The following is a 24,878-nucleotide window of genomic DNA, read 5'->3' as shown; positions in this document are numbered from 1 at the left end:
TAACGTAAATGAAGTTAATCTAAATATGTATTTACACCATTTGTTTACATGTAATGATTTGCCCCCTGTAAATGTTGGGCTATATTTGTCAAATATTCTTTATTTTATTAAATTGAATCTATAAAGAAAACACCAAAGTTCTCTGTTAAATGTAGTGGAGTAAAAAGTTCAATGTTTACCACTAAGATTTAGTGAAATAGAAATATAAAGTAGCATAAAATGGAAATACAAACAGTACATGTACCTATTTTGTACATAAGTACAGTATCTAAGTAACTGTATCTAGTTACATTTTACCATTGCAGAGCAGCTGTGGGTGGATCTGAGAATAACAGCCTGAGGAGGTGTCCCTGGGACACTCCTGGTGTAATGTGTAGAGAGGAGAGCAGGACGCATTTAGCCCAATTGTTGCGAGTGAACATAGGCCTACTATGTGGTTTGTTGGGCAGATTGGTTGGTTTATTATTTTATTTCTTCAGAGAACCGGCCTTTTCTCATTTTGTGTAAAGATTTGTTGATTTTTAATCTTTAATTGTTTTATAGACGACTAAATCATGCACAATATGGCATAGTTTACTTTGTTGTTGCCTATTCTTATGATAGATAGTGAATGCTAAAGACCATCATCTCTGTGTGAATTGATTATTTTGCGGTGTTAAACTGTATCTGCATAAGTGTATGAGTGGCACAGTAGTGCAGTGGTTAACAATGTTGCCTCATAGCAAGAGGTTTCCTGGTCTTAGGTATGAAACTTTTGTTTTCCTGTGTTAGTATATAGGCACCTGCCCACCTGTGTGGCCAGAGAGAGAGAGAGGGTGAGCAGGGTCGCCGTATTTTTTGTTGACCGCTATTTTCTTCGATCACTGTGATCACTTTGATTATGAGTTTGTGCACAGTATCATGAGTTGATTATTTCTTTTTCGTTAATAAAAAGTTAAACTTATTTTTTTCGCATCTCAGTGATTTTTCCCGTTAAGCGCGTCAGACAAAGGAAAGGCCCGGCTGCAGCCTCTCAGCGACTCTTTGTTTGTGAAGTCGCTACATGGTTACTGCAAAAAAGATTATGAAAATATATTTCCACTCACCAGAATAGTATGATAAAGTGTAGATTGAGAGATCAAGATTGTTGGAGGAATGTGAGCAGAGAGTGCAGAAAATGGTTTTAAATAGAGGCTGACACGCCCTCTTTCCAAGTCTCCACCCTTCTTTCTGTTCTTCCTTTAAAATGTCAAAATGATAATGCTAAAGTTAACTCTTTCTTGCTTTTCCCTTGATGTAAGCCCCCCTTTCATTCTAGCAGTGATACTAATGTGGAAAAGCTACAAGTCATATTTGCATATAAGCATGCAAATAGAGGATTGCATGTCATGTAGTAAGTAATGGTGGTCAAAATAATCTTGCAGTCTGCATGATAAGGGAACATCAAATCCTCTATTCATAACCCGTAAGGGTGTTTTAATTTTAACATCACCTTAGACATGTTTTTAACCTTATATCAAGGTAAACATTGACAAGGTCATATATTTCACCATTTATGTTACACAGCTAGCATGTTACCAATGTTAGTTGGCAAAACATGCCGTCAAACTTTTTCATGTAGAAAAAAATGTATAAATAGAGCTGTGCATTGATCAGTCTGGTAGCAAATTCATTTGATAACTTCCTGTGTTCAGAATCTGCTGCAGAAGTCCAATTTTTTCAGTGTACTTGAAGCGATTCTCAACTGAAAAAAAAAAACCAGAGGGTGTGTTGCGAAAACATAATGGAGATCATGGAGGTTGTTGTAGGAATTAACTGAATTTCAGTTGACTCACGTACAGAGCCATGTGGAAAATAGGTGGAGAGACAGCTCACTGAAGCACACACAATGTCTGTTAACACAAGCTTCTCTCTCTCAAAGCTAGACACCAAATAAGTAAGTCTCAAGCTTTCCATGTCATCAAATATAAAGACAACAGACAACGGGTCCATTGCCCGTTTCAGCTTGTTACACTGTGCTGTTCAGTGACCATACAACTTGGTTAAAGGTTAAAGGTTCAACTCCAGACCACTGCAGTGCAGTGCATTTCAAAATCTGCATTTCCAGCAATGCTCTGAAATACATTTCAGCTGTCGGCATTCACACTGCATTTTCTACAGGGAATGCATTTTCTAGTGTGGTAACAATTCCATTTTCCATCACAAATCATCAACCAATGAAGAGCTGGCTGGGGTCAAGTGTTATGTTTATGACCACAGTCTGGTTTCCTGCGCCCGTGCAGCTGCAAGCATGCATAGGAATATTGTCAAACAATTCACTCAAAGTTTTAATATTCTGGAACTCTGACACAAACTGATGACTCTCAAAGACCATTTCAAAGACCCGTCTGAAAACTCAGGAACTCCAGCCCCATATCTTTGTCCCTGCCCCTCTCTTTTTAATCAGTCTGCAATGTCCAGAACCTCCATTATCACATCAGCATATTTAGAGTTGTAAATGTGAAATGTTTCCAAAGATACAAAGTTTTACTGAATACAGGGCTGATCAGTGCTCTTTAATTTATCAGTTATGTTTGGCTACTTAATCATCCTGTCTATAAAATGTTCAAACTTACTTATTTCGTCTGACAGTCAGAGAAGAAATGACCTATCAGTTAATTTGTGTACTGTCTGATGAACTGATATCAAAGGAGTTTCCACACTAAAATAGTGACACACTCAATCAAGAATGATGTATTATACTTTCTAAATATAAAATGAAGCTCAGCATACTTCTGTTCAGTACCTTAAAAAGCCAATTGTGTCATCATATGATTGGATATCACTGTCACAAACACAAGTGTGAATAAAGCATTTTGAGTTTTGGGGATAAGTGAGAGCAATATTTTGAAAGTCACAGATCACAGATACAACAGTTTGCAGCATTAATGACCACTTTATTCAGAGAAAAATAAAGCAGGACCTTTCAATAATAAAGACCTGTTGCATATGATAATTACATTAATATACTAATATTATTGCAGTCTATTTCTCTTTCCTCTTCAGAACACTAATGAAGGCGTCTTTGGGAACTTCCACACTGCCGATACGCCGCATCTTCTTTTTACCCTCTGCCTGTTTCTTCAGTAGCTTCATCTTCCGTGTTATGTCCCCTCCATACTACCAAGACAAAAAATGTGTAGAATTCAGAATGTTTGTGGTTCATTTGTAGACTTGGAAACTTTTAAAAGTTAACAAGAACCTTTACTTACACATTTAGCAAGAACATTCTTTCTGTACGCCTTAATTCTGAAAGAAGCAAACAGTACTGTCACGTCACATTTTTAAGCCAAGTTAAATCTCTTAAACACTTTTCCTATGCAAATACAATTCAAGGTGCTTTATATGTACGCTTTGCTCTGCTTCACATACCAGTTTGAAAAAGCATTTAGCTCACTGCTGATGTTGTACTTACGTTTCCCGTGCAATGACCTTAGTTCCAATAGATGCCTGTACAGCGATCTCAAACATTTGCCTCGGTATGGAGTCTTGGAGTCGCTCACACATGGCCTTACCTGTGCTGTACGCACGGTCTCTGGAATGAAAACCCACCAATCAGAACCAAGCAACTGTGAAACACAACTGCTCTGCTCTACAGCATGGTAAAAAAAATAAGTGCAATTCATACAATCGATTGTGTCAATGTGTCATCCCCAACAAATGCAGGTGGCTCATCAAATACTAATACAGCCAGCAGAGGGCCACTTTAGCTTAGCATACAGACTGGAAACAGGAAAAAGAGCTAGCCTGGCTCTGCCCAAAGTTCAAAAATAAAAAATAGTGATCTTGCTGAACACAGAAAGCCACAACTTTTCCTTTTTACATTCCTGTTTGTGTTGGAAATAAATAAACAAAATAAATGGTTTCAGTTAGGTCCTGATCACACTGAGAGGTGCCGCTACAAACACGTCACCTGCGAAACCATTACTAGCCATGTTTTATCTAGTGGTTTTTAGATGCGCATAAAAGTTAAAATATTCTTAACTTTGCAGTGCAAGGTTTTTGAATCACTCTACTCCTCACTATCATGCTTGGCTCAGGCAGCCAATCAAATCAAGCAAGAGGAGGGATTTAATTCTGTTCTGATGCCAAGTAGATAAGGTAGGATCAATGGCACATGCAGACTAAAGGGTGATATATTAATGGTATTTATTTATGATGAAGGTCAACCCATTTTATAAATACTAATCAGCAACCATATGGAGTTGCGTGACTCTCTCTAGTGAGCATAATGCCATTTACTATGCTGATCAACAGGCTAGCTAGTTAGCTGTTGGACTGTGAGAGAGCTAGGTAGTTTGCGAGAGGGAAGTGGAAATTCATATCTCAAGTTGTTATAATTTAATGTAGGTTACTGTTTTTGAGAGAGACAACATGTAGGGGGGGCATGGGGTAGATAACAGGAGACGAGTTTGTGTGTGTTTTTCTATCAGTTACATTTGATTGCACGCTTGTGCATGCTTCCATAGTGTAAAATGACAGGCGGTTACACAACACTTCGTCAAACTCATCATGAAATGGACAAGTTATGGAGTGTTAGCGTGCTGTCATCAAAACAACCACCACATCCTGCACTGATGACATAGTCTCTTTGGGAATGTATCAGGGCACATTGGCGTTGACACTACAGAAAATATCATCAACTGCGTCCCAGACTATCTCTGCAGGTGGTTTGAGTGATCAAATCACACTGCATCTTGGTGGTTGTTTACACCTGCATTTAGCGCCGTCCACTCATGATCAGATCACCCAAGCTGCATGTTAACATCATGTATAAACAGGCTCAAACACATGTAAATGGCTTCTCTGCTTCAGCTGCTCTGTAACGTAATGATACTCTGCTCTGTGATTGGTGCATTGCACTTAAAGAATGAGGCAATAAAGCTGTGCCTGGCCTGGCTTCGATGCTTACAGTATAAATGGTCAGAGTGTGTCCATCACTGGAAAAGCCTAGCGCTCTTCAATTACCAAAGTCTGAACTGGCTTTGGTAGTAATCACATTAAATATAGATCTGCTGTGCGTCATCACTTTTCACCTGTGACATTACTCTATTGTCCTCGTCACAAATGGAATGAAGTCCCTCTCCAGTGTGTAAAGTCATTGTTACAGATGATGGCTGCCAAGAGGCCATTTTTTTAATGTTATCCTGTGTGTTGAATTCATTTCATGCTCCACAGGATCAGAAGAATTACTATAGTAATGAAGGACCCTATAACCTTGAAATTATGTAAACTCATAAAAATCTGCCAGCAATAATAATGAAGCCACGGGAGGCTGCTGTGACAGAGAAAATTATAAGATTCTTTCAAGCAGCGTCAGAGTTGCACCTCCTGTGACAAGACAGGGACTGCTTACCCAAAATATTTTGGGGAAAATTGAACAACTTAAGAGCATCTGAAATGAGTTTGTATGTGAAACATGCAGTACCTGTGTACAATAGTGGTGAGCTCTTCCACAGGTTGCCCATTAAGCAGAAAATTCATCTTTATCAAATCAGCAGCCTCGTAGCCTGCGTTCTCATAGTCAAAGCTGCAGGAGATAAAATCACAGAATGCTTTAGAGTCAGACAACATTGATACAGTATTTCAGCAAAGACCTTTATCCAACCTTGTTAGATGTAAGACTCAAAGACAGATGCACAGGAGAGGGAAAAAACTGAAGGCAAAAGAGTTCTTGGTTTGTGAGTGTTTTTATTTACTGGGTTCATTGACATTTTTTTCCCCCAAGAATGTAGTTTATCCTTCGATCTGAATTCATCTGACATCTACAGTTTCAAATTGACTATAAAGCTATGAAAATATCATCTCTGGGAATTGCATACACTAGCATTTCAAGACTGCAAACCTTTCCACCACCTAAGTAAACAAAAGCTCTACAATGCATATCAAAGCTACAGTTGGTAACTTTTATGAAAATAACTTTTTGTCGTATTTGCTGAAACTCTCACTATATCCACACAGTATTACATGAAACACATAAACTCTAAAGACACATAAATCATGTTCCTCTGCCTCCTTGTAGTAGCCCTAATGGTCTTTACAAGAATCCTACGCCCCTGAACAAAACAACCAATCAAAGCCAAGGAGTCTCTGACGCAGCTGTCAATCATGTCAATCGCTCAAACTATTAAACTAATGTACTGTTTAGCTGTAAGCTATAGCTGTAAGTTCAGCTGTAGCTGATTGGTTGTTTTTGTTCAGGCACACTGTATTCCTGCAAACGCCATTAGATGTACTACAACAAGAGGAGGGACATGATTATTTTCGGAGATTGTCCATCTCATGTACTACTATGTGAATAAAGCAAATATGCTGAAGAGTTGTTTTGTTTTTGTTTTTTTTCAAAGGAGCAGTGTGTAAGATTTAAGGGGATTTAGTGGCATCAAACAGTGAGGACTGCACATAGCAACCACCTAAAAGGTTTCCCACTTAAAATCCTCCTGTGTCCTTTGTTCAGGAGGTTTTTACCAGGAAAGAAATTATCAGCAGTGGTCTCTTCCTCTCCAAAACAAACAGACCAGGTGATTTATGCCTGTAAAAATACTGAGTAAAGCAGTTTCACATGTTTTCGATGCTGCTTGTTGATGACGGGCTGCTGATTACGGTGGCCAAAGCAGAATCGCAAAAACGCAATCAGTCCTCGCTAGAGCCAGTGCTTGGTTTGTCCAATATGGGCTACTGTTGAAACATAGTGGTGCAACAAAGCGGACTCCATGGAAGAGGACCTGCTCCATGTGTAGATATAAACAGCTCATTCTAAAATAACGAAAACACAACGATTCTTACTTTCAGGTGATTTTACAATAAAGAAAGCATACATTACATTGTAGTCTATATCTGCCAACGTATCCCCCTTTTCACTGACGGTGTACTAAATGTGTTTATATGTGTAGTACTTGCTGTGTTTTACCTTGCATATCCAGAGGACATTGATTTGAGAAGATCATAGAAATCCACAACGATCTCATTTAAAGGGAAGAGATACTTCATCATCACACGCTGGTCGTCTATGTACACCATGTTCTTCTGGACCCCTCTGCGATTCTTAAAGAACAAAACAACATGAGATCATTTTTTGCATCATTTTACAATCTCAAAAATCCAAAGACTGATGTGGACACACATATCACAATGTGGAAAATCCCTTAACATGTAGTGTCATCAGTAATATAAACACATTTTCTAACATTTCTTGGCTCCCTTTATTCAAGTATTGTTTTGTCTTTGGCTCCTGACCAATTTGGAAAGAGTAAAAACTGAGGATGCACTCCAATATCTCTTGCCAAACTGCATTTTCCAAGAGGTTTAAGAATCAGAAGGCTGACTCCCCATGTGAGTATTCAAAAAGAAAAAGGTCTACACTTGAAATAAGTGTTCAAAAGACAGATTTATGTGTTAGTGGTAAATAAAATGAACCTATTTAGTTCAGAAAGAACACATTCAGGTTAAATAGCACAGACCACTGTCTTTCAATCATTTCATTTGCACTTCAGAATTTCCTCTTACCAGGCAGAGTGTCATGATCTTGCCGGTGTAAGTGTCTGGAGCGAGGATGGTCCCCAGCACCATTGGCTCCAAATACTCTGACACAACTGATCTGTCTGGGAACTCAGCGGGGTTCACAATGGTTATTTCCTCAGTGCCGTGTTCCTGCAAGGACAGCCAACAAGATTTCAACCTCCAAATAAAACTGGTTAAGGTCTTTCCAGAAGCTTTCATGGTTCTAAAGTAAACATCCATCTACAATAAAAATCACTCACACCTACGGGCTTGAAATAAGGCTATAAAAAGTTACCTTTAGACCTTATATATTTGTAATCATTCCATAAGTGTAAACTGTCTTAAGTTATCATTTACAGTCTTTGCATACTCCAAGTTGCTGCCAATGGGATGAGAAAGTGTTGTTTCCAAGGAAACTTAACTTACATACATTATGATTTCAAACCACCTGTGATGTTGCCTTTGCAGCTGAAGATGTTATTTATCCTCTCAAACATTTCCCCTTACAGTGCGTATCTCCCATAAGTAACTTTACTGCAATGTGCTATCAATATCAGCAGGGCCTCTATTTATTATTAACTTCCAAGAAAGTTAAAACTTTGAGAGTATTCAAAAAATGTGAAAAGGGAGCACATCCCAAATTTCAAAGTAAAGGAGGAAACATATCACCTGTTAAATTGGCTCACATCACAACAGTCATATGCATACACATTTTGGCACAGAGCCGTCATGAGAGCGCTTCAGGTAGACAGATTCAGTTCAGTAATACAGTATGTACAAAGGCAGGGTCAATACACAGCTGGGAGTTAGACTCAATAATTTAGGGACCAATCACATTTTCTTTTCTGTGGTTCTAGATACCATTACATACAACATGAAGCTTCACAGAGCACTGTTAGTGGCTATCACTGATTCACTATTCAAACTGTACACTAGATGGCAATAAAGTGACATTTAAATAGACTCCATTCATTTTCCGGTATAGGATGATCTTAAAGGATGATCCTGCATCATTTAGTGGTCACATTCTAACTTAGCGGGTTTCCAAAACTGACAGTCGTGACTTTGTGAGCATTTTAATCAGAAGTCATCATTAGGTCCATTTGGTGTCATGGTGTTGAGAGTGTACAGAATATCCAAAACATTTCTCTCTGGGCCACTTTCACATCCTCCTCTAATAGGCATTATGACTTTCTTGATCCCACAGCAACCGTGATTTGCTTCAGAATAATGTTTTGGAATTAGATCATCTATATTTCCTGTACGGACTGTAGTTCTGTGCTCTGACATTTGTTGCGGAAGGTGTCAATTGGTTTGTCCAACTTATGCTACACCACAAGGACACAGTAACAGGTAAATCAAATTAGGTCGACATGCAGCTGATAAATTCCTAAATGGGAATACTCCTCCCAGCGTGGGGATGATTAAATGATTTGTATTAGTCATATTGTTGCAGCAGGCACAATTACCACATCTATACATGCCAGCTGTTGTCAGCCATGTGGTCTTGTTTTGAGTCATGACAGTGTTTTTAATTTTGGGTGCTCTCCTGGACAATCAAAGAGGTGGGGATTTATAGACGTTAAAAGCTTGTTCCGCTCGAGGCACATGCCAGTGTCTCTTGAATGTCTCTTTTATTTGTGAAGCACAGTGACTATATTCAGGAGAAAAACAGGCCTGGCTTGGATTTTCTACTGAATATAATAATAATGATTCACAAATAAAAGAGACTGATTAAAATTGAATTGAGCTGAAAATGAACGGAGTTTATTCAGATGTCTCTTTATTGCCATCTAGTGTATGGCTGTAATAGTGAATCAATGCTGGCCACAGACGGTGTTCTGTAAGGCTCCATATTGTGGGTCTAAATCAGATGTAACTGTACTTGTGATTGGTCCCTGTATCTTGAACCATGGGAAAGGAAACGTGACTGGTCCCTAAATAATTGTGTACTAACTGCCCTTGTATAGGGCTGGACAATATGGCTTAAAAATAATATCACAATATTTTTGGGCTGTAAGGCAAAACACAAAACATATCTTGACAATTTTGAATTCTCCTCTCAACTACTGTAGACCACTAAAACACAACATTGTTAAATAAACTAAATTTATATTAAAGTTAAATAAAGTAGTTGCTGTTATAATTAGTTAAACAAAATATTGTTATGACTAAATAAGTTCAAACGGAATCATTGTTGTTTTTATTTGAAGCAGCCGGGTTGCCTTGGCAGAAAGTGCCTTTAAACGCGACCATTTATTCACTATAAGGTGGAAACACACTAACAGCCCTCAAGTCCATACACTAAAAGTAATTGCAAGTCATACTGGTGCTTCATGGTAGCAAAAAATTGTCGCAGTCTAGAACCCTATTAATACAAAATCACACGTTTTGTCTGCTCACACTATCATTACACTCATTAAGTTAAACTACCGTGGCGCAGTTAAACTTAATGATTTATTCACTTAAGCTGGAGATGAACAGCTTTCCAGACCATATATTATTAATATTTGCAAGTCACACTGGTGCTCCATGGTCGCAAAATGCAACTGAACAGTAGTTGTCTGAAGCCCTGCAGATGAGAAACACGCTTCGCCTGCTCACACATTATCACTCAGCAGACAGTTGTCTGTCTGGATGGAGGAGTGTGTGTGTGAGACCAATCTTGTGGAGCCCACCTCTACTGTAAGAGCAGAAAATATACAAGCAGGAAGTGGCTCTTACCTTGATGAGTTTGGGTGAGGAGAGGATAGCCTTGTAGGGAACAGTGGGTGCTGTTACTATAACGGAGGCATTGTATTCCTGCTCCAGCCTCTGATCGAACACCTCCATGTGGAGAAGACCCAGGAAACCAAGTCTGCAGGGGCACAGAAAAGTGCACAGGTTCATTCAAGTTATAGAACTGATATCTATGCTTTTAATTTCAAAGAGCCTATTTGAAAAGAGTTCAACAGAGAGCAAGGCTTACTGCTATTCCAGCGCAGCTTCATACCTCAGAATGATTTAAATCAAAACCACTAATGCCATTAAATTCAAATTCTTCATCTGGACTGATATGACCTGCAACATTAAATAAACTCACTTGGCTGACTAGTTTGGCAATGTACAGTTTGTCCCAAATTAAGTTGTGTATTCCCCTATTTATTGTACCATATGATGTCCAAATGTGTGTAGGGACTATTATATTATTTTATACAGTCTATGGTAGGGACTCATGAAATAAGGTAAATCTTGCTACTTCCTTTGATTATAGTCTTTTTAAGAGAAAGCGGTTAACTTTTCTGCAACAGCAAATTACTTGAAAAATGTCCAAACTTTTCCAACTCCTGATGGGGTCAAAACTTTCATGGTCGCACTGCTCGGCGTCCAAAATTTTGTTTTCATTCGCTGTCACATTATATGTAGTGACCCACTCCTCTGTTGTGTTATGAAAAGCTATTCTTCATTCTCATTCAGAAGAGTCGTCCTCACCTCCAGCCTGCTCCCAGGGCCAAACTGCTGTCTCTCTGCACTGTGACACTTGAGTCATTTAGGGTCAGCCTCTCAATGGCGCTTCGAAGGCCTGGGTATTCTGACTGGTCCATCGGATACATGCCTGAGGGACAGAAAACAAGAGACAGAGTGCACATCATCAGCAAAAAGGACTCTTTTCATTTATTGTGGAAAGTGCTGAGTGCACTTACTGTACGAAGGGACACAACATGCACTGAAGGGGTTTTATGTTTGACTACATGCCCAATGATACAGGGATATTTAAAAACAGCCTCATGTACTGATCAATTATGTCAATACATTTGTTTTTTTCAATGGTGTCCTAAGTTCCAGTTGTTATTACAAATTTTCAGAGATATTTATTTGACAGCAAGAAGCAGCTGTAGAGGAGAAAACCTCTTACCAGCAAAGACCATGGCTTTGGCAGGTTTAAAGCCTGGCAGAGCTTCCACCGGCTGCTCCTGGAGGTAGAGTGTGTCGCCAATCTGGGCCTCCTTCACATCCTTCATCCCTGCTATTATGTAGCCCACTTGGCCTGCAAACCTACACAGCAGTCGAGGAGAGTTACACTAATGCAATGTAAACAAGCATCTCAGTGGACAGTTGGATGAATGCTCAACAAATTCCAGTGTTTACTAACAGTGTGTGGACCAGTGCTTATTACTAATTAAACTGTACACATACAGCACAGTGGGCTGGCTTACTATTCAAAGACAGCTGCAGTGGGAAAAAAAAAATCAGATTTCAAACACTGGGCCTCTTGCAGGAAGAGACATACGAACAAATGTCCTCTTTTTTTGTTTGTATCCATCATTTGTTCATATTTTGTTACTACACATTGATTCTGGGATTTAATGTTTTCTTATTTCAGAACATTTTATGAGATGTAAAGAGCACTCTTACCCAGTTAAGAGAAAAACAGCTCGCAAGGAAAAATGAGTTTTAAATTTGAGGAACATAAAAAAATTCATGACTATCATATGACATAATAATAATCATAATCACATTTAGATTACTATTTTGTATGTGTTTGTATGTATGTTGTGGAGTAATATATTGATCTGATTCTGAAAATTTGTGTGTAAAGAAATGTTATTGGTCCACTTACCTCTTACAGTTACTATAATTTTTGTTACTCTGCATCCCTCTGTGAAGTACTGTACTTAAGTACAAATACGAGGTACCTGAACTTTCCATGAGTAATATAATCTCATGCCACTTTCTACTTCTACTCCACTACACTTCGGATAAACATTGTAATTTTTACTCCACCACATTTATTTGATAACTGTAGTTACTAGTTACTTCACAAATGAAGATTCTTGCATACAAACTGTATAAAAACATAGAGCCAAAACAATTAATCGATAGATCAGAAAATTAATTGGCAACTATTTTGATAATTGCTTAAGTCATTTTTCATTCAAAAACATTTCAGGATTTGAGCTTCTCAAATATAAAGACTTGCTGCTTCTCCTAAGTATTTTGAACTGATAAAACTAATTTAATATTTTCTGCATCGAGTACTTTTACTTTTAAAAATTAAATACATTTTTCCTGATTTTACTTACATACTTTATCTTAAGTAACATTTTCAATGCAGGACTCTTACTACTAAACAGAGTATTTTACAGTGTGGTATTAGTACTTTTACTTAAGTAAAGAATCTGAATACTTTCTCCAACAGTGCTGCTGATGTGGCATTTACAGCATCACAAATGTTTGGCCATCCCTGGGTTTTTTAATTTACTGTAACACCAGCACTTAAAAAAATCACGCTTCTTAAGTTTATTTAACAGTACATTGATTTCACTTCTTTCACATTCTTTTTCTTGATATAGCCTTGTTTGGTAGCATCTGGTGCCAGAGTATTTGAACACGGCACAACACCTGCCTTAGTATTATGTTTAGGGGGTGTTACCTATGCTAATAGGTTGCTTATGATCAAGTGCGATTCATCGTTTGGCACACATGTCTAAGAGCAGATTTGGATGGTTCTGAACTTTAAGGTCCATTGCAGTGCAAGACAAATTTTGAATAATACAGAATCTTAATAAACCTATGCTAAATTTCACTATGAATCTAACACAGCAAAAACGGCATCCTTTTTTTAATCATTAATATACTAAAAATAAAATCATCACAGCATACCGTGTCTTCTGCTCTCAACAACCTTCAACAGATATATGAGACAGTTCCTTTTATCTACATAGACGCTACATAGATGATCCAATCAGAGGACCAGAGAATCAACTGGTGCATAAAACACCATGTTTCAGCTCTGACCCCAGTATCAGCAGTACTGGATGAGAAAACAAGTGAGAGAAATGACACGAGAGGAGAAAGAACGGCACGTACAGTTTCTGTGTTGGGTGCTCATCTGGCCGGAGAAGCCCCAGCTCATTGACATCGTAGGTTTTGCCGAGATGTGCTGACACGATCTTGTCCCCTTTCCGGACCTGACCTCCAAACACAGCGATGTTGGCCACCACTCCTCTGTAGTGGTCGAAATTGGAGTCAAACACTAGGGCTCTAAAGGGGTCATTAGTACTCGCAGCCGGCCTGAGAATACAAGTACAAAAAAAAAAAAACCTTCACTTTTATGCATCAAACATGATTTAATGTGAGAAATGAAACCAAATGAACCTCCTTACGGTGGGATTCTGTCCACAACTGCTTGGAGAACCTTTTCTACATTTGTTCCAATTTTAGCTGAAATCTGAAAAAAATGAAATCACAAATTAAGAGAAAGTTTATCAGATAAGCGATACTGAAAACTAAAAGGCAGCTGACATAAGCTCCAACTCACCCTAATGCATTCGTCATGTGGAATATCAAACACCTTTTCAATCTGTGACTCCACTCTCTCTGGATCCGCATTTTTTAAATCAATCTGAGGGAGAAATGTCAAATTAGAAAGGCATGCTGAATGGCAGTCAGGTAGAAAAATAATGTGATTAAACTTAAAACATGTCGGTCTCAGTGTACCTTGTTGATGACAGGGATGATTGCCAGCTGAGCTTCAAAAGCCAGGTAGAAGTTGGCTACCGTCTGTGCTTGAATCCCCTTTACACGAAATGCAAATTATTAACAACTGCATCACACTCACCATGTACTTCCACAACAACTCACTGTGAAAACTGGGGGCAACAAATCTGTTTTTGTACCTGATTGGCATCAACGATCAACAGGACACCTTGGCATGCAGAAATCGATCGAGACACTTCATAACTGAAGTCGACATGACCCTGCAGAGAGGGAAAGATTTAAAAAACTGTTAAACAGGACACTGACAGTAGAATTGTAGACCTATTTTCACACTGAACGGGTGGGTTTTTTGGCTTTAGTGCGAGAGTGGAATTAATATTTTGGATGATAGACATGAAACATTGTCTACTGTCATAGCTTCATAGGAGTCTGGACAGACATGTAAAGTGTAACTTGACTGACTGGCAGAGCCATACAACTGCACAGCAATAATTCTAGTTGACTGTGATTTCAGTTATGATGGGGAAACACATAAAATCTGCCACAGTGATGAGAAGACAAAGCAACCATGAGCGTCTTCCTGACATGATCACACCCAGCAGAGCACTTACCGGGGTGTCGATGAGGTTCAGGAGGTACTGCTGTCCCTGGTGGCTGTACAACAGTGAAGCTGTCTGGGCCTTCACCGTTATCCCTCTCTCTCGCTCCACCTGAAGCTTGTCCAGCACCTGCTTGTTCTTCTCTGTCTTTGCTATGGCACCTGTGTGTCAGCGACACCCATTAGTAACACAATGGGTTCATTGTAATAATTTCATTAAGAGCTGATATATGAGTAACTTAGTGTGCTCTGTCTGAACCTAAATGGTGACCCAATCGTTGACACTGTGAGTGGGAGTGAGTGAGAGTGGAGAGAGATGCAAGCGCTTATAATCATGTCATTAACAACCATATAAATAGCCACACAGATCACAGTGCCACTAATTAATGCAGGGAGCCTACAATCCAATTACTGATCCTGACACATTAGATTTTCACATTACCATACCGTACCATCAGTATGTGTTCATACCTAAACCCAAATGTATTCTCTTGCTTAAACCTGTTTGAGATTATCATAAATCTTCATGAAAAATGTTGATTACACCTACCATACACTTTTAAAAGACTAAAAATCTGCACCCTCTCACATCTAAAGACAATGTAGATTATTAGTCACACACTGTAAGATTTTGCAAAGACTGGGGATGTTGAAGGGTCACTATTTGCAAGACTACAACTAGATTCTTTTCAGATTATTTCCCATCCTGCTCCTGGTGGAAAATGTTACGGCAGACTCCCTTTAACATATATGAAACATTAACAATTCCTCATGTGTCTATAAAAACTCATAACTCCATAAAGATAAACTGTATTTGTGTTCAAACTTTACATTTTGGATTTTGTCGCCTCAGATTGCAACCAGCCTCTGTTGGTTCACCGTGCTATATTAGTGGGAGGGGTCTGACCTGCGAACTGTGTCTAAAATTAAGATTTCTCACTAAGATAAGTGCTGGTTGGTGGATCAGATACATGCTGAATTAAACACTCTTGTTTACTCCACCAATTTCTCCTCCTTTTCCACAGTGCAAGTGAACTGAGTTTTGTTATCATCCTTACGCCTCCCTGGGCTCCCCTCCATGTTTACTGTCTACCTAGTTTCCTGTTTGGTGCTGCAACGTCATTGAACTTCAGTATTGGGGTATAACTTTGATGACTGAAATCTGTCTGCGATGGTGAAATCACTTGAACAGTCATTTGGTGTAAGACCAGCATAAGGGGGAAAAAAAGCTAATATGGAAACATACCTGTCATCTCCAACAGCCTGTCCGCCAGAGTGCTTTTCCCATGGTCAATATGGGCAATGATGCAAAAATTTCTGATTCTCTCCACAGGGAACTTTGACAGGTCAATAGTGTCCTTAAAAGCAAAAGGAGAGAAGCCTGCAAATTACTACAGTCTACAGTCACTCAACAACTGCTGATTGTTACAGTAACCCAGCTTTAAGAAATAGCAGTATTTGGATGGATCAGTAATTATGTTCATATCTGTGCACAACATTTATGAATTTGGGTTTCTCAGCACTTCTTAAATGTTAAGTTTAGGTGTACTAGAGCAAAGGTAACACTTCACACATCTATTAAAAAAGGACAGGTGCGTTGGAGAGAGAAGACCAAAAAGTTGCAAAAGGACTCCCACACACTGTCTAACTTGCAATAAATAATTTATTTACGACATTTTGGTACTAGACCTTCATCAGGCAAAAAACCCGGTTTAGGTATACTCTCAGCAGTAGTTGTGGAGGAAGTATTCACATTCTTAACTTAGGTACAAGTGCTGGTACCACACTGTAAATGTGCTCTGTTACTACTAAAAGTCCTGCATTAAAAATGTTACTTAAGTAAAAGTATTTAAGTACAATCAGGAAAATGGATTTCAGTTTTAAAAGTAAAAGTACTCAATGCAGAAAAAATGTAATCAGTTTAATCAATTCACAATAATTAGGAAAAGCAGCAAGTCCAACCATGAAATGTTTTAGAATGAAAAATGACTTAAAGGCTTATCAAAATAGTTGCCAATTAATTTTCTAATCAATAATTTATCCTTTCAGCTGCACTTGCATATTTTCCTACAATCTGTATGCAAAAATCTAAATTTGTAAAGTAACTAGAAATTAAAATAATTAGTTATAAATTATTAAATAATTTCAGTGGAGTAAAAAGTAAAATATTTCCCTGTATGGTGGAGAAGGAAAGGGCATAAGGTTAAAATACTCAAGTAATGTAAAAGTACCTCATATTTGAGTAATTGTAAATGTACTTTGTTCTTCTTCTGCCAAAGCTCAGCAGTGTGAGTATTCAGGTCCTTTACTAAACTAAAAGTAGTGATAAATACCACACTGTGAGAATACTCCACTAACTGTCCTGCATTCAAAAACTTACTTGTCATGTTATCAGCAAAATTTACTATAAAGGTCAAAAGTAAAAGTATTCATTCGGCAGAAAAATGGTAAGTAGTTTTCTTTAGCTTAAGAGGTAGAATGTTCTTAATCCACAAACACTTGATGCTTCCGTTTTTTCCGCATTTAAAATCACTGACTTTGAAGACACATGGTTTACACTGGACAAGAAGGGTAAGACAAATTGTAATTTAGGCTGTCAGACAAATGTAGTGGAATAAAATGCACAATATTTGCCTGTGAGATGTAGCTGTGTGGGAATATAAAGCTGCATAAAATACATTTATTTATATAACCTTACCTTCTGTTTGCATTTTATCTTTTCCAGTATTCCTTATTTCACACCATTCATACTTTTAATCACCTTTTACAAAAAAAAGTTAGTTGAACTGTAAGTCACATCTCACTTATGCACAATCTGTATTTGCATTAGGGGTAGTAATCACCAGTAGCCCCACCACCCCAATCTTGACTCACAATACAATATTATTGCAGTTTTGAATGTGTTGCAATATGCTGAGTATTGTGATAACATATATTGTGATTTGTTACCCTTTTTTCAACTGCTAATTATGTCCTCAAAGGAGAACTTTGTCAAGATCTGTTTTATCTAATAAGATACATTTTTCAGTCTTTTCATCTCACTTCAGTCATTTTTATTACAGCAAAATGTAGCTAGTGGACTGAAAAAAAAAAGATTGTATTATTCTAGTAGACTACTGAAAGTGTAATTTGTATTTGTAATTTATACAATAAAAATACACTGAAACTTGGCCATACATATAATCGCCATATATTATATATACACATATATTTTTCCCCCTCACCCCTAATTTGCATTGATATCTGTTCATTTATTTTCACTTTGAATTCTACATCATCCACAGTATAGTATTCATTGTTCTTGCACTGTTCTTACACTTATCTAATCACTTTACATTGCAAATACCTGCACTGTCAACTATCTATCTATCTATCTATCTATCTATCTATCTATCACAATAATGTATTAGAGAATTATCAACGACAAGCTATTCACACAGACCTAATGTTTCCCAGTATTGCAGTTAAACCTGAACAGACTGTTGTCCTACATGTTGTCGTTACCTTGTCTGTTTGTGTGCTGACCATCCTGAAGCAGCTGGAGAACACGGGCAGCCTTTTCATCCAGCGGTGTCTTAACAGTGTGTAGGTCATGTTGTAGCTTTGTATTTTCCTTCTGTACACTTTGTACTGTAAAACCCGTCTTATTAGTGGTGTCTCACACCACCGTTTCACCAGAGACAGCGACATGTTTCCCTTAAGCTACCCAGTAATTTACCTTACAGCATGAAGGATAAATGACTGTTAGCTGGCGTTAGCTAGCTAGCTAGCTAGCTGTGGAATACTGCTGCATTCACATTAATAACATGTAGCCTGTTGCCAAATGAAGTCAGTGGACTGTCACGCGATAAAAAATACACATAACGTTATCTCTAAAGTAAACAGTCCTGTAATAACCCCGGTGCATGGATGGTAAGGGTGCTGACATTTTGGGTGACAGTTCACCGGCAAAGGCTTCTGGGTAATGTCGTTGATTTTTCGAACCAGAGATGATAAAAGCAACAGGATGACTCCCTGCTGCAGCTTAGATTTTTCCTTCATGCCGGGCTGAGCAAGCGAGTAATTTATCAATGCTCTCCCTCATTATGGCTTCTTCATAAACTGTGACACTGTCGCTCTGCAATGTATCAAAATGTAACTGTAATGCTAACGAGCTTTGCTAAGCTAACTGAACTGCTGTCAGTCATCTCTAGTGATTTATTTAAATCCTAAAATGGCTAGACATTGCAACAGCCTGTGTGTACTCATAATATAGTTGTCTTTTTATTCGGTTAGGAATCATTGACCTGAGGGGCTACATTTGGAATAATGTAATAATATAGGAGAAGCAAACGTTTGAAACAACACTTCAAAGCATCGTAGGAGAATGATATCTTGAGATGCTATTATCTTTGGAAGTGCCTGGACAGTCGGAAGTCCCGCCTACTCAACCTGTCAGATGGAGGATAAAAATGGATATCAGTTGCTATGACAACGAAGCTACCTCTTGCACAAGAATAGATTACTGCTTCTCTTCTTTGTGCAACCAGAGATAATAAGCCTCTATCAGCCCCAGTTTCTGCCTGTCATGTAATCATCGTTTTTTTTTTTTATTCGAGATTTTTACACTGAGGATTGCATTTGAGTCACAGACTGAAGCATTTGTTTAAAGATAATACGCCATTCCTCACGGGTGATTCAACAACACCACCAACATGCAAGCCTCCTGTTTGAAGACATTCAGATTCCTCTATAGCGACTCTTATATAGCTTATTCTGAACAAAAAAGAAGACTGTTGATTCCTTTCCCACTCTTTTTCCTAAACCAAACTAAGATGGCAGCCAGAAAAGACTGCTTGTTTATGATGCAAGACAATGTGAATGTGTTATGGGAAAATATCAAATAATGTGTTGAGAGGGAATAATTATATGCCCATCATGTAGGTGCGAGGTGATGAAAAAACAGCATAGGCTACATGAGGACAACTGACAAACGATTGACGATAAATTTTGATTGTCGGTTTTACCATCTTGAATTGTTTTACCACCGAAAGTGCTTTAGGTGTTTGTTTTTTTAAATTATTATACTATAGATGATGTTAGCATTCTACATTGTGCGGACGTTAAAATTATGACTTGTTGCAAACATTGGGTTTTGATCTTGTTCTCTCACCTGAATGTTGCTATTCTATGCCAAGATGATGTGAGCATGAAACATTTGAAAGACTTTTGATTTTAGTTATTTAACTTAAAACAACTTAAAATCCAAAAAATATCAAATTCATCTGTCATCAGTGCCCTAGCCTACGTCTAATTGAAGTTGGCATTAAATGTTGTCCTGGCATTGAATTTTCCCAGCCGGCACATGACAGACCTTCAATGTTGACATGGTTGAAATTATGTCAGTTGTTGTTCCAGCGATAAAGCTGGTGGGATACACACTTGCATGTGCGGCCAGACCATCTTACCACAACAAACCACAGAGAAGTTCGGATTACAAGACACACAGAGGTAGCATGAATTTCATCCTCTGCTCAGGACACCATTATTTTACCATTATTTCACTTTGCAAATAATGGTTTGTTGCCATCTTCATGCTCTGAATGTCGCACACAGAACCTTGAAAGACATTTCATGCCTTTGTTTGTAGCTTCACATGCTTTGCACAGTGCACAGTTGCCAAAAAAGGCTGTTCTAAATCAAGTTTCCTGACAGAGACTTTGGTCCAAATCATGTTTATTGATTCCATATCTGTCTCTCTTGGACAAGGTATAGTTGTGACAGGGTAATTCTACAGGAGTGCACTGCTCCTGGTACTGCAATCAAATAAATCTAATTTAGATGTCTGATCTTTAGTCACTGTCCAATTTGAAACAGTAGCTTGAAACTACCATGGATTCTCTTGCACACTTAAATTCAACAGTTGAACTCAACTGCCTTGAAATCTGCTCAGACATGCAGTCTATGACTCATTTTTAAATGCTCCAATCTGACACTTTGAATAAATTGTAAATGATCTCCAATTATGAAGATTTCCAGACATGCATGTAAGCAGTCCTGCGAGACACCTCACATCCATCAGTATTGATTTCTGTCAGGCTGCAGCCTTTGAGTGGATGAACAGGGTCGGCTGTGGATTGAGGCGATGGAGCTCAGAGAAAAGGAGACCTCATACTGGGGTCTGTGCAGCGCAGCACTTGAGTGGTGGAAAGATCAGGCCAGAAAATGAAACTTCAGCGAGCTTTGCATTACAGCTCAGTGCCACAGGGCTTTCTGTGGGTTTTACGGACACACTCGTAATGATAGTCTCTGGCAGCGTTAAAGCATTGCTTGACAGCATCCTCTCCTGCTGAAGAGGGGCTGAGCTGCCTCACTCACGGTCCCATGATCTGACTGGGCTGTTGTGAATTCATGGGGTTATTTGTATTTTAAAGCTGGAACTTTTTGAACACTGTAAGTTTCATTACAGTCGTGTTTTCTTAAATATTTTTTCAAAACTGATTTATTGTTACCAACATGAGTCAGCTGATAAGTAACGCCAAAAAAAGTTTGTTTAGCCAAACTGATATGTTTAAGTGTCCCATATTATCCTCATTTTCAGTTTCATACTTTTATATTGGGTTTCTACTAAAGCATGTATACATGCTTTAATGTTCAAAGTAGAATTACCGCCCTAATTGTATGTCAAGTTGCAGTTACAGTTTACATCCATGTCTCTTAAAAACCTGGATGCTTCACACACATCAATTCAGTATCTGAAAAAATGTCTCCTCTCCTGTTCCTGAGTTATTACATCGAATAATGGCCCGAAAAGTTTGTTTTTTGCAAGGACATTATGATGTCACAGTGAGGTTGATCTTTGAACTTTGGATATGATATGTCATTACTTCATCATTTTATCCTATTAGACATATGTGTGAAATCTTGTCATAATTAGTGTTGGAATTCGGCCAAAAACATGTTTTGTGAGGTCACAGTGACTTGAGTCCAAGTGGACGTTTGTCCTACATTTGAGGACACTCCTTCAAAGCCTTCTTGAGTTATTGCTTTCACAAAATTGAGATGAATGCAAGGTCACAGTGACCTTGACATTTGACTTTAAAAATTCAGTTAATTCATTGTTAAATCCAAGTGGATGTTTGTGTCAAATTTGAAAAAATCCCTCAAATTGCTTTTGAGATATCACATTAATAAGAATGAGGCAGATGAGGTCACAGTGACTTTGACCTTTGGTCATCAAAACCTGATCAGTTCATAGCTGAGTCCAATTAAACATTTGTCTCTAATTAGATAAAAATTCCTTCAAGGTGTTGTTAAGATTTCTCTGTGGATTTGGTGTTTCAATACTATCACAGTGTTAATATAGCACGTATACCTGCTTTACAATTCAAAAAGACAAACCTGAGTTTTTAAAACATGGGACAATAACTGCCAATATATCATTAGTGTATTTCAAATACTCTCAAATATCAGCTTCAAAATCACAAGTCAGGCTCTAAGTCAAAAGCATGGCACAAACTAGATATAAAGAATTGAAATGATATGTGTTTTATTAGAAACTGTGCATCGAATCAAGCATCCACCTCGTGAACAATCATTTTATCTGGAATGTTTAAGATTTTATCAGGATGTTGGAGAAATTTTGAATTAAAAATAGTTTATATCCGACAACGTAGTTAATCAAAAAAGAAAATAAAAAGGTAGATTTCATCTTCATGCAAAGTTTGATTCAACAATCAAATAAAGTGAAATAAACTTCAATGTGGATGTGAAGCAAAATCATATCACTTCATGAAAAACAGTAACACAGTAGAGTACCATATATGGCTACTGATATGGGGCTGATAATGATTGGTCTTTTTGATAAACAGCATCATGACAGTGATATGTTAGAGCATCCCTATCTACTTCAGAATAGGTTTATACAGCACTTTATCTTTTCTCTTTTTTCTAAGCACAGAGCCACATGCTCTTAAAATACAATCATTGGTTGTCCCTGTTATTTTGTTACGGATGTTACTGGATTACATGATGACTGTATATGGCTTCTGAGTTAGTCCAAAGTGTAAACCACAATCAATCTGCATACAAATATGACATGAAACTGCAAATCAAACCCTGGCTGTATCCTCTCACTTTAGGCCTATTACACAAAAGAATTGCTGGCAGAGGACTGTTACTATCATCCACACATGATTCACTGGAGTTCATATTGGCACAAAGCAGTCGTGTGTTTGCAGTCCTATCCCTTTCATATCTGTAATGAGTTCAAAATAGCTTATGGGATCATGAAATGTGTTGTGGATAGCCAGACACTGGATATGAATAATCACCTAAAACTGTTTGTGGCAGACATGCTGATTAGTCCTGCCACATGGTGCTGTAGCCTACACCAAACAAATCCACACTATCCTCCAGAGTTACTACCTCCACAGGTAAGCCAATTAAAAGCTGTAATATACACATTTTTAACAAGGTTACACATGTTTTCAAATGATTTTTATCTGAGGATTGAGTTTGTGAGCATTTAAACCATACAGTAATAATTAACGTATTAATTTATTTGGATTTTGACCCTGCTAAATTCAATAAATATACAGTTTAAATAAAACCGTACAAAATAATTTGATCATTTTTTAAAATCCCTAATCAATATGTGTAGACTAAGGTGAGAGGGGGTCACCGATAATTGCACACCTACAAAAATTGATCACCCAGCTCTGCACCTCAAAGTTGTTTTTTAGCCTCTTGCAGCTCATTGTTTTGGTTTTAAATACCTACATTTACTGTATGCTTCAAACTGACTTACTCTTCCCAGTGCTACCTGGCAAAAAGATAATATATTAGCTTAGCTGGCTTGTGAATAAAGTCAAACATCTAAAAGGCTAAAGTCCCACATGTTTACCTCAGGAGTTGATGGAAACCAAAAAGTGAGACAATGCTGGACCTTCCAATGAAACGATAATGTGTTTGCTAATACATTAGTCAAAAACTTTCAGAGACAATACTTGGGCAGGGCTGTGTGTCTGTCAGCTTTGTACGGTGTTTTTCTGGCCTCTAGATGTCAAAAACAGATTAATGTTAGTGATGTTCATGTGACATTTCATAAACCATTGGTTGTATTTATTGACCCCCCCTAGATGACACTCTTGGTGTAGAAAAAAAGACTCGAGGAATGGCAATTCACTCTTCTTTCAATGCTTTGTTGAACTGATAGTGCCATCTAGGGGGCTCAGAAAATAAAGAAAATGGTTCACATAGCTAAATTAACCCTTTGCTAAGCCCCTCCCCTTTGTGATAATCCATCAAGCTGTTGGAGCTAGCATGGAGCCCACACTGTAACTAACTGCACTTCCTGAAGAAATATCAAATTTTTGGAAAAATGTAAAAGCGATTTCAGAGAGAAGCAGACAGAGGCGTCTACAACATGCGCTTGAAGGATATATCCAGGATGACAAACTCACTCAGCAGCAAAAACAGGTTAAAAAGATAAAAATAGTTAGAAGCTAAAGCTGAACTATAGGCTACAGATCACAGTGTAAAAGTGAACCACCACATCAATCGTGATTGAGGCAGAAGACAATGAATATAAAGGGAAAATTCACTGATGTTAAACCAGCTATGCGTCATCACAGTGTGTGAAGATGAACACTGTTTGGCCAAGACCTCTGCCGCCGGATGGGTGGGGAGCTCCAGGGGAAGCCAAATACTGTTCATCTGCACACACTGCGATGACGCACAGCTGGTTCAATACTGGCAAAGTTTCCCTGCTTCCCTTCACCAGTTCCTGTACAGCAGGGTAGGTCTTTATTCAGTGTTATAATCATTAAAAAGCAAAAGTGGCATGTGTATACATTCAGTAGGCTGTATCTGTAGTACTTAGCTAGCTGGCTAACCCTACACTTTTCACGGTTGGATTTTGGTTTTGAAACAGGGAAGAAATATATATCTCCATCCATAAAACCAGCCTGAAAATGAAGGAAATCTGAAATGATTACATTTGAGTCAGTGGAGCACAGCTGTGTTGTTGTTGGACCCTGGTCAGAGCTGGCCCGATGCTACGCTATGACTGGCCAGTCTGCACAGGGGGCAGGACTTAGCGAAGGGTCAATTTGGCCATCAATGATAAATGCATTTGCAAACATATTAAATTGTGCATTATTTTAGTTTCTATTGACTATCAAATCCCTCATACATCTATTACCTTCATAGATTTCCATTCTGTTATTAAGACAGATACCGATAGTATCATTAAGATTAAGATAAAGATAGTATTAATCAAATTAAATATTTACAAGCTTAT

At 38.1% G+C, this 24,878-nt stretch overlaps 1 protein-coding gene across 1 annotated transcript; it reads right to left on the bottom strand.

Moving 5' to 3' along the window:
* Positions 1-2,978: 2,978 nt before the first annotated feature.
* On the bottom strand, positions 2,979-18,530 carry guf1 (GTP binding elongation factor GUF1). Its single transcript, XM_049586579.1, has 17 exons — positions 18,101-18,530; positions 15,843-15,954; positions 14,610-14,758; positions 14,178-14,258; positions 13,999-14,076; positions 13,820-13,903; positions 13,665-13,729; positions 13,369-13,572; positions 11,414-11,553; positions 10,990-11,113; positions 10,243-10,375; positions 7,525-7,668; positions 6,929-7,062; positions 5,447-5,548; positions 3,434-3,553; positions 3,231-3,267; positions 2,979-3,138 (listed from the first exon to the last, which is right to left on the bottom strand). The coding sequence occupies exons 1-17, from the start codon at positions 18,284-18,286 to the stop codon at positions 3,004-3,006; spliced, it is 2,028 nt and encodes a 675-aa protein (XP_049442536.1). The 5' UTR covers positions 18,287-18,530; the 3' UTR covers positions 2,979-3,003.
* Positions 18,531-24,878: the final 6,348 nt, after the last annotated feature.

This window comes from Epinephelus fuscoguttatus, linkage group LG9, assembly GCF_011397635.1.
Source record: "Epinephelus fuscoguttatus linkage group LG9, E.fuscoguttatus.final_Chr_v1".
Classification (NCBI taxonomy): Eukaryota; Metazoa; Chordata; class Actinopteri; order Perciformes; family Serranidae; genus Epinephelus; species Epinephelus fuscoguttatus.
This window is presented reverse-complemented; position numbering and strand designations above follow the sequence as displayed.

Coding starts and splice junctions, on each gene's coding strand:
- guf1 (XM_049586579.1), bottom strand. CDS start 18,286: ATGTCGCTGTCTCTGGTGAAACGGTGGTGTGAGACACCACTAATAAGA. Junction 13,904..13,998: donor TCATCCCTGTCATCAACAAG/GTACACTGAGAC, acceptor TTTCTCCCTCAG/ATTGATTTAAAAAATGCGGA. Junction 10,376..10,989: donor GCCCTGGGAGCAGGCTGGAG/GTGAGGACGACT, acceptor GTGCCCCTGCAG/ACTTGGTTTCCTGGGTCTTC.